The 15,977-nt window shown below is 39.0% G+C and overlaps 1 protein-coding gene across 1 annotated transcript in view; it reads right to left on the reverse strand.

The window, feature by feature from the left end:
- The window catches only part of LOC107722342 (interleukin-1 receptor accessory protein-like 1-B), a 118,343-nt gene extending 104,161 nt beyond the window's left edge, over positions 1-14,182 (reverse strand). Inside the window, exons 1-2 of the mRNA XM_016530668.1 lie at positions 14,087-14,182; positions 5,352-5,451 (exon numbers count right to left, since the gene is read on the reverse strand). Coding sequence (XP_016386154.1) covers positions 5,352-5,451; positions 14,087-14,182 — 196 coding nt within the window. The remainder of the gene's footprint in view (positions 1-5,351; positions 5,452-14,086) is intronic.
- Between the last annotated feature and the right edge of the window lie 1,795 nt (positions 14,183-15,977).

Here is a 15,977-nt window from a genome sequence, read left to right on the forward strand (position 1 = left end):
GGCAAGACACAAGAATAGTCCTAGGGCTAGCGTAGGTCAACGATTGGCGAACAGGATCACAAGGGCGAGACTAAAGGGATAAATCCAGGAAAACAGGCAAAGATCAGAAACCGAGAAAACAGACAAGACAAGGCTAGGCTAGGCTAGGCTAGGAAGCTAAAGTGGGCTCTGTAGAGTAGCTATCACTGCTGGCGATAAGCGCATACAATACTCGGCCGAGAATGGTTGTTTGAGTGAGTGTATTTATAGTGAATGTGTGATTGATGACAGCTGTGTGCAATCAGTGCTGTGTGCAATCAGTGCAATGGCTGATGGGATACGTAGTCCGGGATGACATGCAACAGTTTGTGTTGTGCGAGAGTCACTGTAATGGAAGGGTGACCTCTGGTTGTGATTGAACGGAAGTCCATGGACAGGATTTGTGACAGCAAGCTAGATTAAAGTGATTATTACGGTTTGAATATGGATATTTTTCTTACAAAAACGCATCGATTCGCTACAGGAGGCCTTTGTTCACCCCCCGGAGCTGTGTGAGACACTTTTTTTAATGGATAAGTGCTTTTTATTTAACTTCTTTTGGACTGATGCACTGCAGCACCAGCTGAGTGGCATGAAACAGCTTGAAAGATCAAAGACAATTTTTTATATAACTCAGACTGGATTCATCTGAATGAAGAAAGTCATATACACCTAGGATGGATCTGGGGTGAGTAAAACACAGCCTAATTTTCATTTTTGGGTGAACTAACCCTTTAAATATAATGTATTACAATATTGCGTTACTCCATAAAAAAGTAACTAATTACGGTACTTAGTTACTTTTTATGGAAAGTAATGTGTTACGTTACTTTTGCGTTACTTTTAAAATCTTGACAGGGCTTGCATGTTTGTTTTTAAAATAAAAAAGCTTTATTTTTGGCAAATATAAAAGTCTTTTCACACCAAAAGTGAAATGAATAAGCCTCAGGCTGAAGGGAAAGTAAATTTACGTCCGTACAGTAGAATGCAGAAGAAGAAATTTCAACACCTGGATCATCGAAGGTCAGAAGCAAAGACATTGGTTAATAGAATGGGATTAAATACATAAAGGATATTTGTACTGTTTAACATTTAATTATTGCAGGTTTGCGTCATATTCTGAGTTGCATTATTTTTATTCATTTTAAGGAATACTGAATCTGTTTTTTTTTTGTTTTTTTTTGTGAGTGAGTGAGTGAGATGAATTAATGCATATTAATTTTTATTAATGCATATTAATTAATGCATATTAATATTAATCTCATAATGCATATTTATTTTAGAACTACAGTAACATCTTCTGATTTCTCTCAACATGAGGGCAGGAGAGCTGTCAGTCAATAAATTGGAAAAAAAAGTAACTTGCGTTACTTATTTGAAAAAGTAACTCAGATATTCTCTTTTACATTAAAAAGTAATGCGTTACTTTGCTAGTTACTTGAAAAAAATAATCTGATTACGTAACTCGCGTTACTTGCAATGCGTTACCCCCAACACTGCCGGTAAGTTTTGATATTGTGGCAGGCTGCCACAAATAAATCAGTGTATGGAAAACATTGCATCCCACAGCACAACAACCTGAGCCCAAACTTAAGTCTAAGTCTATCATCACTTTAACTGCGTTTGTAGTCGGCGCCACTAGCAGACCGATAAACAAACACAGACCGGAAGTTAACTTTGGGCCAGGCGCGTGAGTCCGATGAAACTGTCTATAGGATGATGCTGTTGCCAGTTTTGGTGAAAGTTACTTTTAAAAGTAAAGCATCACAATATTGTGTTACTCCCTAAAAAGTAACTAATTGTGTTACTTAGTTACTTTTTATGGAAAGTAATGCATTACGTTACTTTTAAATTACTTTTTCTCATCTGGGCTGGGCTTGCTTGTTTGGTTTTAATATAAAAAGTTCTATTTTTTTTGGCAAATGTAGAAGCCCTTTTACACCACACATGAAACGAATACACCTTGGGCTGAAGTTAATGTAAATTCACGTCTGTACAGAACAAACCTTTCAGCTGCTGCTGTTCTGGATTACATGAAGAACAGGACGCAGGAGAAGAAAGTCCAACATTCTTCAGCAATAAAAATGGAACACAAATATTATGGTTATCTAAAGTAATTTTTGCTTATTAGTATGGTTGAACTGGATCATAGAAGGTCAGCAGCAAAGACTCTGGTTAATAAAATGGGATTAAATACATAAAGGATATTTGTGTTATTGAACATATTTAATTATTGCAGGTTTGCTTCATATTCTGAGTTTGCATTTCACTGTTTTATTGGTTGTGAGGAACACTGAATGTGTTTGTGTGCAGGTGAGATGAGTAAACACATGTTGATATTTAGTCTAGAACTACAGTAAGATCATGTTCACACACAACACTCTGCACTTACTCCTGATTTCTGTCACCATGGCAACACCAGAGCTGTCACTCAATACATGGCAACTGCCATTACTTATTTGATAAAGTAACTCCGATATGTTCTTGTAAATTAAAATGTAATGTGTTACTTTACTAGTTACTTGACTAAATTAATCTGATTACATAACTCATGCGTTACCCCAGCACTGGCTGTCACCTCTATATTACCACCATATAATTCATATCAAGAGGTGAGCATGTGCAAATGAAGATCTCAGCTGTTTTTAGTCTATTATATAGGCTACACAAGGGTTTTTTCTTCTGAAAAGGTATAATGGTGTTCACTCAGGTGTTTCATTAACATCAGTGCTCTGAACATCTCTCACTCATGCTGAGCTGGTCAAAGAACATGCAAAGCACATGTATTTTAATAGATGTGAAATCTGTGCAAATATGAAGAGCTGTGAGTTTGCTCCGTGAAAACACACGTCTAAGCTGAAAAAAATAAAATTTTCTGCTGATAGAATGAAAACAATGACAGTTAAACCCAGAGTAAAACGAGCATCACATCACTCATTCCTCTCCACAAACACATGTTTATTTCTATGGTGGTCAAAACAACAGCAGCTCAAACAGCACATTCACATTCAATGCTCTCTTTCTCTCTTTGCACTGTTTGGTTTACGGACCTTATAGACAAATAATCCTTCACAGATCAATTAATATCCTTCAGCTGCGTGTTGACCGAACTACTAAATGACCTGTAGTGAAGTGAGTTAACTAGTAGACGAGAGCTGATTTTACAGACAAATCCACGAATGCATCATTTCCTTCCCCAAACTGAATATTTAAATGAGGACGAGACAAAATTAAGTCATTATCACTGTAATATTCTTTCTGTAAAGCTGCTGAAATAATGTCCATTGTGAACTAGAGCACTATTTAAATAAAAAGACATGCATTTATTTATTACATAAGCACATGCTCTATAATCGTCCTGTACATTAACCCTTACATACAATTGTGTTCATAAGTTTACACCCCCTTTAGAGTATCTGCAAAATGTTATTAATTTTAAAAATAAACTTATGTTTATTATTTAATCCCGCCTTGAATAAGCTCTTTAATTTAATTTACACAAATTACTCTGTTCAAAAGTTTAAATATGGTGATTGTTAATACTGTGGCGTTTACTGGATGTTACTTTACTAGTTGTTGTTTATGAGTCTCTGTTACTGTTCTTCAGGAAAATCTTCCTCTGGTTTTCCAGCATCTTCTGCACATTTGATCCCTTCTCAGTAGTGATTTAATGATGTTGAGATCCATATTTCTCACTGAGAACGACTGAGAGACTCAAACACAGCTAAAATAAATCACTGACGCTCAGGACGCAAACACATTGCATTAAGAGCCTTTGAACAGGATGATCAGTGTGTATTGTTCTAATTTTGCTCAAAGATCTTAGTTTTCATTTATTACTGCCCTTTAGAAGCTACCGGAGGTATTTGCATATTTATATTAATAGCAGATGTTTCCCATAAGACAAAATAAGCACAGTGTGTGTAATGTATATGATGCTCAACATTCTCCAGGCGTGACGTATGGGTCGATTTATATTTGACCTTTCGCTCTAAAGATAAGCTGAAAGTAAATACCATTAAAGGTCACATGCTGGCCTGAGCGGCTCTGTGCTTTTACTGTCCAGCAGCCGTTTGTCTGGAGTAAAGTCACGTGAGCTGATCCTGGACCAGAAGGATCTCCCATCAGGCCGTGTTTGTTGTTCCTCGGGGATCTTATGCATCATGTTCTCCTGTGGTTCCACCTTCAGTGTGTTCCCATGTGATGAGTGCAATACGCCCGCCGTCACACCCCACTGCCACAGATTAGTCCTGATCACAGCAGAGACGCATCCCACAGACACCGGAGCCATCTGGACCTCAGCGGGACAACAGACTAATGCACACCTCTCTCTACACACACACACACACACATGCACACAACTCTGCTATCTTTGTGAGGACATACATTGACACAATGCAATCTCTAGCTCCTTACCCTAAACCTACCCTTTACCCAATTATAACCTGATCCCTAAAACCAAGTCTTGACCCTCAAACAGGCCTTTAAAGGGCTCTCAGAAAGTGAGGACTGGCCAAAATGTCCTCACTCTGATGCTCTAAAACTTCCATTCCCCAGACTTATATTGTTTTTAGGTACAGCCTATTATAAACACTAAATCATAACCCTAACACTCATTCTGAATACATTTTATGCACCAACAGGAAACAGACAGACATACAGGAAGTGAGATTATAACTTTCCTTCTAAAGGTAACATTACATTTATAAACGAAGAAAAAGCACTTTCAAACAGCACTAAACTTTGAACAAAAGCCAGTTTGAGAACAAGAAACACAGGGTTCCCATCCATGAATAAATTAAAGAAACAACTTAATATAAAAGCACATTTCCATGTTGTCTGCATAATATAAAGAATCAAAATCCATGAACATAAACATGAATCGGCTTCACCAACCCTGACCAACACAGCAACATTAAAATACATCAATACAGAGTATTATTAGAGCAACAACTAATGCAAACACTGTCATGTAGAGGAGCTCATCTGTCTGATGGACACAGATGTGAATGAGTTCAGAACACACACACACACACACTTCAACAGCCTGATGCCTTGAGAAAACCTTCAGAAGAACATCCTGAACACAGAACCCAAGAGCTTCAGCTGTCAGCTGATAATGAGCAGAACTAACACACTGATCTGAAGAAGAACAGAGAAACTCAAAAACACTTCCAACCAGAAACACTTCACAGAAGCTGCAAAGAACCAGTGAAGGAGATTTACTTCAGTCTCCAGAATCACAAACTAGAAAGAGACGCTGGTCAAACGATCTGATCCGGGCAGCAGACGAGCAGCGAGGAGCATCATGAGGAAGGTGAGGTGTTTCTTACCTGAGCCGCGCTTGGACACCACTTTCAGACTTCTGATGACTGTGGCATACAGCAGGATCTGCAGAGGAACCCGTGATCTCATCTTCACCGCGTGAGTCTCCTGCACAGACACAAGAAGAAAAACGAGCGTCACACTCCTGTCTGATCCAGCGCTCTTCATCACGTCAGACAGCAGCACCTGATCAATGACCTCAGTCTCTTCTGGTTTATATGTGCGTTTATCTCTCTCTGTACACAGCCAGGGTCTTCAGTCTGCAGCGCGCACACACACACACACACACACACACACACACACACACACACACACACACACACACACACACACACACACACACGCACACACACACACAAACACTCACACACACACTCACTCACACTCACTCACACACACACACACCAGACGTCCATCTCTGTGTCCACAACTCATTTGTTCAAGAATGCCCACAGAAACCCAACGCCTGCCAAAAGCGAAGCCACAGATCTCTGATTCTCTGTTCAATATTTCCAGCCAGAACACATCATATGCTACAAACATCTGCAGACGTGCTTTGAAATGACATCCACGCGCCAACACGACACCCTCATGAAGACAAATTATGAAAAAACAATGAGACAATAACATGTAAGAAAGAACAGATGGCTGTCATTACACAAGAGAGATTTGTGTGTGTGTGTGTGTGTATATATATATATATTTGTAGTGCCACTGTTGGGCGATATGCTAAATTTTCATATCGTCCTATCATCAGTCTGTGAGATCGCCAATACACAATATTATCGTTCTAAGTTATTTAATTATTTACAGTATGTGACGAGTGGGGCAGGGCCGAGAGCCGTGGGAACGGAGCGAGGCCGGTGGAGTGATTGATAATGAGCGACACCTGCACCACTCACCGGTCTCGAGTCTCACGGAGGAGCTCCAGAAGGATAAAAGGGAGGAGTGACGACAGTGTCGGACGAGAGAGGACCAGGCCTGGAGTTTATTTTGTATTTTGTGTGCGGCAGTCGTCCGCGAGGGGCTGCTGCTTTACTTTTGTTTTATGTTTGTTTATTTTATTAAAATCTTTAAATGTTCGCCGGTTCCCGCCTCCTTCTTCCTGATCTACAAACTACGTTACACAGTATTTACTTGGTTTCATTGCCGGAAAGTGAACCAACTCCAGCGTAAGGCTAAAAGCAGCCTAATGTTTTTAATATGACTGAATTTGTATTTAACATGATAACAATTTAATAGAAACATTTTAAGTTACTAATATAATGCTTATTATATAATGCTTATATATATAAACATTTCCTTAGTTATTCAAAAAGCAGCTACAGAAAACGAGCAATGAACAACAAAATTCCACTGTGTCAGCATAATCGTGTGTGATTGGTTAGAACGCGCAACACTGTAAAATGCGGAAAAAGAAATATAATGCAACAAATAAGCCCTAATATTAATTAGATAGTATTACTAGCCTGATAATAATAATAATAATAATAATCGTCTTGCTATCGTCAAAGGCATCAGCCACAGGCGATATCTCTGACTATCGTCGATAATCGATACTATCGTCTCTCGGCACAATCCTAAGTGCCACCCATCCAATAACTGCAATAATCTTTTGTGCTTTGTCACTTTTGATTCGAAAAAGTCTCAGCTTTCAAATTATGTCAATTTCATAATGAAAGTCAATCAATAAATGTGGTGACAGATCAGTGATCATTTCTTCCTCTTTACTACTAGTTACAGCAGCAAATCAACATGAATGACCATCAGAAGAATCAGACTAACTCACTGAAATCAATCATGAATCACATAATCCGTGTTTCAACCCCAGACAGACGTCAGCTGGAGATCAATAATGTCACATAACATCACATTTATTCTCAGAAAAGACATTCAGTGTCCATAAACTGGGTATTTATCTAAAAAAATAACTCTAGAGAGGAGGATTATGATCAATACATGCACTAAATTAATTTTAAGAATCTTTTTTTCCTTGAGAAAAATTGATGCCTAAACGAATCAATATTGGATAGAATTGAATTGAAATTAGATTAAATGAAGCTTATGAATCAAACTTTAATCATGAAATTTGTGTAAATTTTACATCTCACAATGTGTATATATATACACACACACACACACATAATTTATGTATCATTTTCATTTTTTCCTTGTATATTGTTGGCTCTAATCCAACTGATCAAATGTTCAACATTATTTTCTGTCATTTTAATGCATTGGCAATGCAAAGTGTACTTTTGTCACGCCAGTAAAGCTGCTTGAACTGAGAGATGGAGAGAGAACAGATAACCCGATGTTCCTCATTTATAAATCACTTTGGATAAAGGCATCTGCTAAATGACTAAATGTAAATCACCAGAACTCAAACGAACCCATCGGTGCAGAAGACCCGTCAGGAAATCCCTTCACACACTCTACAGGCTGGTTTGCATTGGTTTGGGTTAAACATCTCTGAGTTCTTCATCTCATCTCTTTATTGCACAAAAGCCAAAGTATAAAGTGTGTTCTCCGCTTGACAAACATACTGTAACAGTTTGTAGCTTCCCATGGTTCCGGCGTGTGCTGCCCCAGATGATCTGAGGATCGCATCTAATGCATCAGAGACGCGCAGCACATTAACACGGATTAAAGGCTTTAGCGATTCCACAGAATTCACCATCGACAATATGACGTTCTGAGCTCCGAACACATGCAGCATCTGAATATGCACAGCATCCTTCTGTTGTTTCCAGGGAAACGCTCACGTTGTAATTGTTGCGACGGGGCTCAGATTGATGCGTTAGTCTCACCTGTGCTTCACCATTCTGCTTTCCAACCCAAAACACGTCCTGACACGCTAAACCCATCAAAGACAAACTCACAGACCACGTCTAGCTTTCTGTCTGTGTCTCTGGCTCAGGAAAGGAAGGAGAGAAGAACATCAGATCATTTCTCTGCCTCTTTAGCTTGTCTTCGCTTCTTTTAGCACCTATTATATTCAGCCAAATTCTGTTGTGCATTTAGAGACGGTGCCAAACAGAAGAGAGAGAGTCTAGAGGTCCCAATATCTCTCTCTCTCTCCTGTTTGTGGAACTGGGTGAAAAATTGATGTGCCAGCTGCCTTTGCCAGTCATTAACATTTCTATTTGAGAGAAACTGTAGCGAGAGCCTCCTTCTCTACCTTCAGCTCACCCACGCAAAACCTCAGCTGCTGCGCCCTGAATTATTCTGTTTCGCATTATCCACTAGCACATCTCAGAGGTGAGACGGAGAGAGAGACACGTGATCCTCTGTTTCTATTCAGATGAGGAGCGTTACAGTCACGCTGGCAGATGAGCGTTTGACTGAAGGTCAGCGGAGCCCGTAACCTCCTCAAACACACACACACACACACACACACACACCTCAACACACACACACACAGCTCAACACACACACACACAGCTCAACACACACACACACAGCTCAACACACACACACACACACACACACAGACAGCTCAACACACACACACACAGCTCAACACACTGCAAAAGCTGTTCTCACTCAGTGTCTCCGTTTTCCAGTACAAATAAATAAATTTCCCAAGAAAAGAGGTTTTTGCATCTTCAGTATCTTGACTTACAGTTTTTTTCAGCTGCTTGCACACAGAATCTTTCCTCGTCACAGTTTCTGAAAGCTGGCACTCAAACAGCAGAAGCACACACCAAATCTACAAAACCATACACTAATCTCAGCCTTTGACTCAGTTTTCAATTTCATAAAACACTTTTTGCAAAACACAACACAATTCTCTATGTAACACACACAAATCTAACAGGAATTAATATTATGGCAAAGGTGTTTGCAAATGTTAGCTTTTGAGATGTGTTTGTGATATTTTGCAAGAGATGAGAGGCATTTTGCATTTTGTGTGTGTTCTTGGATTTGTGTGTGAAGTTTTGAAAATGTGTGTAAGCAGCTGAAAAAATAACTGTAAGAATGTTTAGATATTTGTAATAGACAACAAGACAAAGATACTGGGCAGAAAATGGATCAATTTAAGAGAAAACTTTGTTTAAGGATAAATAACCAGTGAAGGTTAGAGTCAGACCAGCAATTATGCTTAATAAATTGAGAGTAGCAGAAATTGTGATCACGATTAAAATACTATTCATCGCACAGCTCTGTCTGAACTGAATTGATTCTACTATTTTCCATCCCGATCTCATGAAAGTGCGTATCAATAGCTCAAGTTTTTATTTCTATTCGGCATACTATTTATATACAGAAATAGACTTTGCTGTGCATATGATACGCAATGCGTAGGATTAGGGTTGTGAGGTAGATGCGCACGCCAACAAACTGCGTATCATATGCACGGCAAAGTCCATTTCTGCATATCAATAGCACGATTTTCTCTTTGTATTTGGCGTACAATTTATACGCATTTTCATGAGACATCACTGTGAAGCTGCTTCGAGACAATCTGTATTGTACAAAGCACTATAGAAATAAATGTGACTTGACTGTTTGCAGTTAGAAGAGACTGATGATTACTCATCAAACACTGAATCTTTTACTTTACACTGTGCATCATTCAAATCCATTCATATTTTAAATAGAAGCTGTAAATAAATCTGCTGTTTCACACAATAATAAATCACTGTCATTTGTCAGAGACAAGAAGAGTGAGTGCCAGAAAGAGACGATGTGTTATTGAGCGTGTGAATCATAAACCAGTGCGCTTTCCGTCGCGTGACTTACCTCACACGCAATCATCTAATAACACTCGCCGGTAAACTCTCTCCCTCAAGCGATGTTTCTCCCAGAAAACGCTGGGAAACTCCACTCTAGCTGCGCTTTATAGCAGCCGAAGCTCATTTCACATCACTGCCTCTGAACAAAAGCCACACGCATCCCGAAGCACGCAGCGCTGTCCGTCTGTGTCAGGAGGAGCTTTATTGAGATTGAGTGATGCGGGCCGCTGGACTCCTGTTCTTTCTCCTGTTGACCAGCGCTAACGAGCCTCCACCGGGGACTAACACACCTGATACCATCCGGTTACACGGGTCTCTCTCCCGAGATCAAGCAGAGAAACACATTTACAGAGCAGGGAGCAAAGAGCTGCTCTCAGCGGACGGACCACATGGTCATTTCTGTATAAATGTACTTCAGATACTCGCCTGCTTAACATTATATAATGCAGTGTTTGTTAATATTATGAATCTGTGTGTTACTGTGTTGTTATGTTCTGTGTGATCGTCGCATTATCTTATATTATGTATGTTGTGGCATCATGTGGCTTTATGGTAAAAGCATCTGGACTGAAGCATTAATCTCCAGAAAGATAAAAGGACTTGTATATTATTAATCCCTCCAACTGACATCTGTATGATACAGAGAAAGCCTGTAAAACAAACCACACTAATATTTATCAACATGCATAAATCCATCCATCTATATATCATCCATCCATCCATTTATATATCCATCCATTTATCTATATATCCATCCATCCATATACATAAGTACACACACACACACACACACACACAAACACTCACACACTCTCACACACACACACACACACAAACACTCACACACTCTCACACACACACACACACACAAACACTCACACACTCTCACACACACACACACACACACACACACACACACACAGCTCCTCAGTGGCCTGGAAAGAAGGAGAGACAGGCAGATGATAATGAAGATCCCTGCGTCACACTCTGGAAGCGGAGAACACGCTCGTGACGCGCGGCGCATGCAGAAGAGCTGCAGAGAGAGGCACTTCTTTACTGTCAGGACGCCCGGCCTGTGTTCAATAAAAGATAAGAGAATCCAAACCAAATCTTTCCAAACACACAGCACTATTGAAATTCAACACCTGAATAATTCAGTCTTCGTGCTGCTTTACGGCCCATTACGCTCGGTGTTTAGCACGACTCGCACGCGTCCTACAGCAGCAGGACAGATGCGTTCGACCCTCCTTTCACTTCCGCTGCTTATCTGCGATGCTGAGAACGAGTCTTCTTTCTGTGCGAGCATGGAAATTACAGTGTTTCTCTGTCACATCTTTTCCCAAGTAAACCGAACACATTACGTCTTGTTTAGACTCTGTGAGGTAAAACGTTCCTGGTCTTCACAGAATAAATGTTTAAGCATTCAGTGAAGAACCAGTGTCTCTCTTCACGTGAGAAGGAACACATGATTGACCTCAACACCTCATCAATATAATAGGGCTGTCAATTTAACATGTAAATTTGGTGCGATAAATTATGGAAAGCATAATGTGTTAAAATGTCCAGACCTGTCCATTGTGCAGCGTCTGATGAACATGACTGCGTGATGGAGTCTATTAGAAAGCAGTTATATGAGCCTAAAATTCACAACAGTTCAATGAGCCAGAAGGTAATATTGTGTTAAATTTTAGACACAATATTGTGTGTTTTGTTCAATTTCGCAAATGAAAATAGTTGCAGTCAAAGCCACAGCAGAACTGTTGAACGTCTCTGATTAACACATAGTGGTGATTCATTAGTGAATGAATCTGCAGTTTTGAATGAATCAAGTGAGTCAATGATTCAGTGAGCCATTCAAAAAAGCACTTGCATTGTTTCTAAATGAATTAGCAGTTTGAACAAATCGGCTGAATGAATGATTCAGTGACTCACGCATTAAGACAGTAATTTGCTGCCACCTACTGGATCTTTTGATTATATTACAGTTTTTTCAACAGCTTACACACATTTTCAAAACTCTGTCTCTTTTTTTCAAAACTTTACACACAAATCCAAGAATTGCACACAAAATGCAAAATGCCTCTCATCTCTTGCAAAATGAAGCACTGCATTCAAAATATCACAAACACATCTCAAAAGCTAACATTTGCAAACAACTTTGCCATAATATTAATTCCTGTTAGATTTGTGTGTGTTACATAGAGAATTGTGTGTTTTATGAAATTGAAAAAACTCTGTCTCTTTTTTTCAAAACTTTACACACAAATCCAAGAATTGCACACAAAATGCAAAATGCCTCTCATCTCTTGCAAAATGAAGCACTGCATTCAAAATATCACAAACACATCTCAAAAGCTAACATTTGCAAACAACTTTGCCATAATATTAATTCCTGTTAGATTTGTGTGTGTTACATAGAGAACTGTGTGTTGTGTTTTGCAAAAAGTGTTTTATGAAATTGAAAACTGAGTCAAAGGCTGAGATTAGTGTATGGTTTTGTAGATTTGGTGTGTGCTTCTGTTGTTTGAGTGTCAGCTTTCAGAAACTGTGTGACGAGGAAAGATTCTGTGTGTAAGCAGCTGAGAAAAATATCTAAAGTAATTTATTTGTTTACATTACATGTGGATAAATGACCAGCTAGAGCTTCACGATTCTGGATAAACTGAGAATGGAGAATCTCGATTTTTAAATTGTATTATTTTTTTAAATAGATATCACGATTCTCCCACCATGATTCTGAAAATATAGACAACAGCAGAATAACATGCAATTTACTAGAGGGTCTGGTTGCTGCAATCTATTTATAAATATATTCACTATTCAACGAATTGTTAAAAAAAAAGTTAAATGAATGATTCAATGGCTGGCTCATAAAGAAAAAGCACGTGTTTAATTCCTGAATGAATCAATGTTTTTTGAGCGAATCTGGTTTTTAAGGCACTTGTCTCCACCTGCTGGCGCTAAGTTGTAATTGATATATCTTCATTTGAAGCGTCACTTTCAAAAAGGAGATTTACTGTATCTACTGTACTTCTATGATTACTTGAATGTTTGTAACACAGAAATAACAATATAAAATACTTTGTAAAGATGTTTCATATACATTAATTGCTCTCAGCGGCAGAACGAACCCAGATTTGAATGTTGTGACTCAACGGTTTAATAGACATAGCTGAATCGTTGTCATTTAGGAATAAGATTGCGTGCGTGATTAAATCTGTTCACGGTCTGGCTATTTAAATATCCTAAACATTAAACGAGGGCTTCAAAATCACAGAGAAGAGCTCTAAGAAGCTTCCATGAGATGCTGGAGGTCTCCTTGTATTCCTGCTCTGTGAACATGAGAGGACAGCTGTGTCTTTAGCTTTACTGTGAAATGAGAAAACAGAGCTGCTGCAGCAAACACACACACGAACACATACTTCTGCTCTGTGAAGTCTAGTACATCAAGATCAATCCTGGACGTTTCTGCACGCAAGCTATAAACAGAGCATGTGCTAGGTTAGGTTAAGTCAGGGTTAGTTAGCTCTCCAGCTCTCTCTAATAGGGTTTACAAGCATTTACACGGTCACAATAATGGCTAAAATTTAGGTAATACAACAGCTCATCACTGGAGCACATGCCTGTAAAGGAAAACATTTGATACTCCTAAAAGGTGTATATGACTGAGTTTTTGGCTCGAGGTCTGCATTTAAAGTCACACCAGAGGTTTCTGCAGACCAGTCAAGTTCTTCCACACTGACTCAATCAATCATTTCTTTTTGAACCTTGCCTAAAGTACTTTTACTAAAGAACCTTACTAAAGTAGTCAAACCTGTTCATCAGAAGGGGGTGTCCCAATACTTTTGGCAATAGAGTGTGTATATATATAGAATACAACACTGAATATTTAACACTACATTCTACACAAGCATCTTGGCAGGTGTTCACCATACCCTGAACCAGATAGCTTCATGTGGAAGTGAAGTTGGTGGGAAGATCTACATGTGGGATGAGGAATGGACCTGAGACACGACCGAAGGTCCCGTGATGTTGAGCTGAAGACCCAGCAGAACATCTCCCACGATCAGAGCGAGAAACCAGGCGTGAACCCCACACATGGAGAAACACGCAGAACAGTCCTTCTGATGACTCACGTTCCCACAGTGCTGATGGGATGCGAGAGTCCACTCATGCGTGGTCACCAACACCAGCTCATGCGTGACTCAGAGACGCTTCGGCTTTCTGTGAGAGGGACGATAGTGGGCTGATTCCAGTGGGCTCCGCTGGCCGACGGATCGCAGCCAAACTCACTTTACTTCAGTCGATTGTGAAAGGAGAGACAATAGAACAAAGACAGAGACATAAAGAGGCTCCTCTGCGGCATCTCCACGCACATCCAGCTTCTGAGGGTAGCTTTAAAAACTGAATATTTATCATTCATGTTTGAGTCATTGTCTCTAAACACACTGATGGGCTTGTGTTCAAGGAAAACTCATCTCTCTTCAGGGGCCTCATTTATAAAACATGCAGATATGTGTCCCTGCAGCACAAAAGCAGTGTTAAGTCGCTGGGGTATATTTGTAGCAATAGCCAACAATACATTGTATGGGTCAAAATTATACATTTCTCTTTTATGCCAAAAATCATTAGGATATTAAGTAAAGATCATGTTCCATGAAGATATTTTGTAAATGTCCTACCGTAAATATATCAAAACTTAATTTTTGATTAGTAACATGCATTGCTAAGAACTTCATTTGGACAACTTTAAAGATGATTTTCTCAATATTTAGATTTTTTTGCACCCTCAGATTCCAGATTTTCTAATAGTTGTATCTCAGCCAAATATTGTCCTATCCTAACAAACCATACATCAATGGAAAGCTCAATGTACAAATCTCAATTTTGGAAAAATTGACACTTAAGACTGGTTTTGTGGTCCAGGGTCACATTTGATCTTAGAGTGTGTGCATGTTAAAATCCACACCAGCATAAACAGTGTTGGGGGTAACGTGACTTACGTAGTCAGAATACTTTTTTCAAGTAACTAGTAAGGTAACGCATTACTTTAAAATTTACAAGGACATTTCTGAGTTACCTTTTCAAATAAGTAACGCAAGTTACTCTGTTTTCCCATTTTTTCACTGACAGCTCTCCTGTCCTCATGTTGAGAGAAATCGGGAGTAAGCACAGAGACAGAGACTCTTCCTTCAGGCTGAGGCATATTCATTTCACGATTGATGTCAAATGGTCCTTACAGTTGCCAAAAATATAACTTTTGGGGTTTGTGTTATTAAAAAACAAATAAGCAAGCCCAGCTCAGATGACAAAAAGTAACACAAAAGTAACACAAAGCATTACTTTCAATAAAATGTAACTAAGTAATGCAATTAGTTGCTTTTTTATGGAGTAACACAATATTGTAATGCATTAAATAAATGCTTATAAAACAGTCTCAGATGTGGGAAAGCTCTTAGGTTGGGTACTAAGCAGATTTTTTTGTCAGAGTATTGCAAGTATTTGGAAATCTGAGCGATTCTTGCTGCTCGTCATTCTCAAGTTAGGGATTTGTATGTTGACTGGTGCTCTATTATAAGCTAATGACATTAATTAGGAGGTGTTTACAAAGTGGAGATCTGAAACCATTCAGCTGCACACAATTTCAAGATCATTTGTGATTTATACATTTCACAACAAAGGTGTATATGCAAATTTTTTGTTCATATGTTCACTACTATGAAACACACGCACATTAGATCAAATGTAGGATGGTTTCTACAAAACATTTTATAATTACATGGAACTTCATGAATTAGGCAGAAAGCCCACATTTACTGTTAGTACCTTGAACATGAGCAGAAAGTCTAAAAATAACAGACAACCGTCATAAAACTCACACACACACACACACAC

This window comes from Sinocyclocheilus rhinocerous, unplaced genomic scaffold (genome assembly GCF_001515625.1).
Source record: "Sinocyclocheilus rhinocerous isolate Xijiao unplaced genomic scaffold, SAMN03320098_v1.1 scaffold724, whole genome shotgun sequence".
NCBI lineage: Eukaryota > Metazoa > Chordata > Actinopteri > Cypriniformes > Cyprinidae > Sinocyclocheilus > Sinocyclocheilus rhinocerous.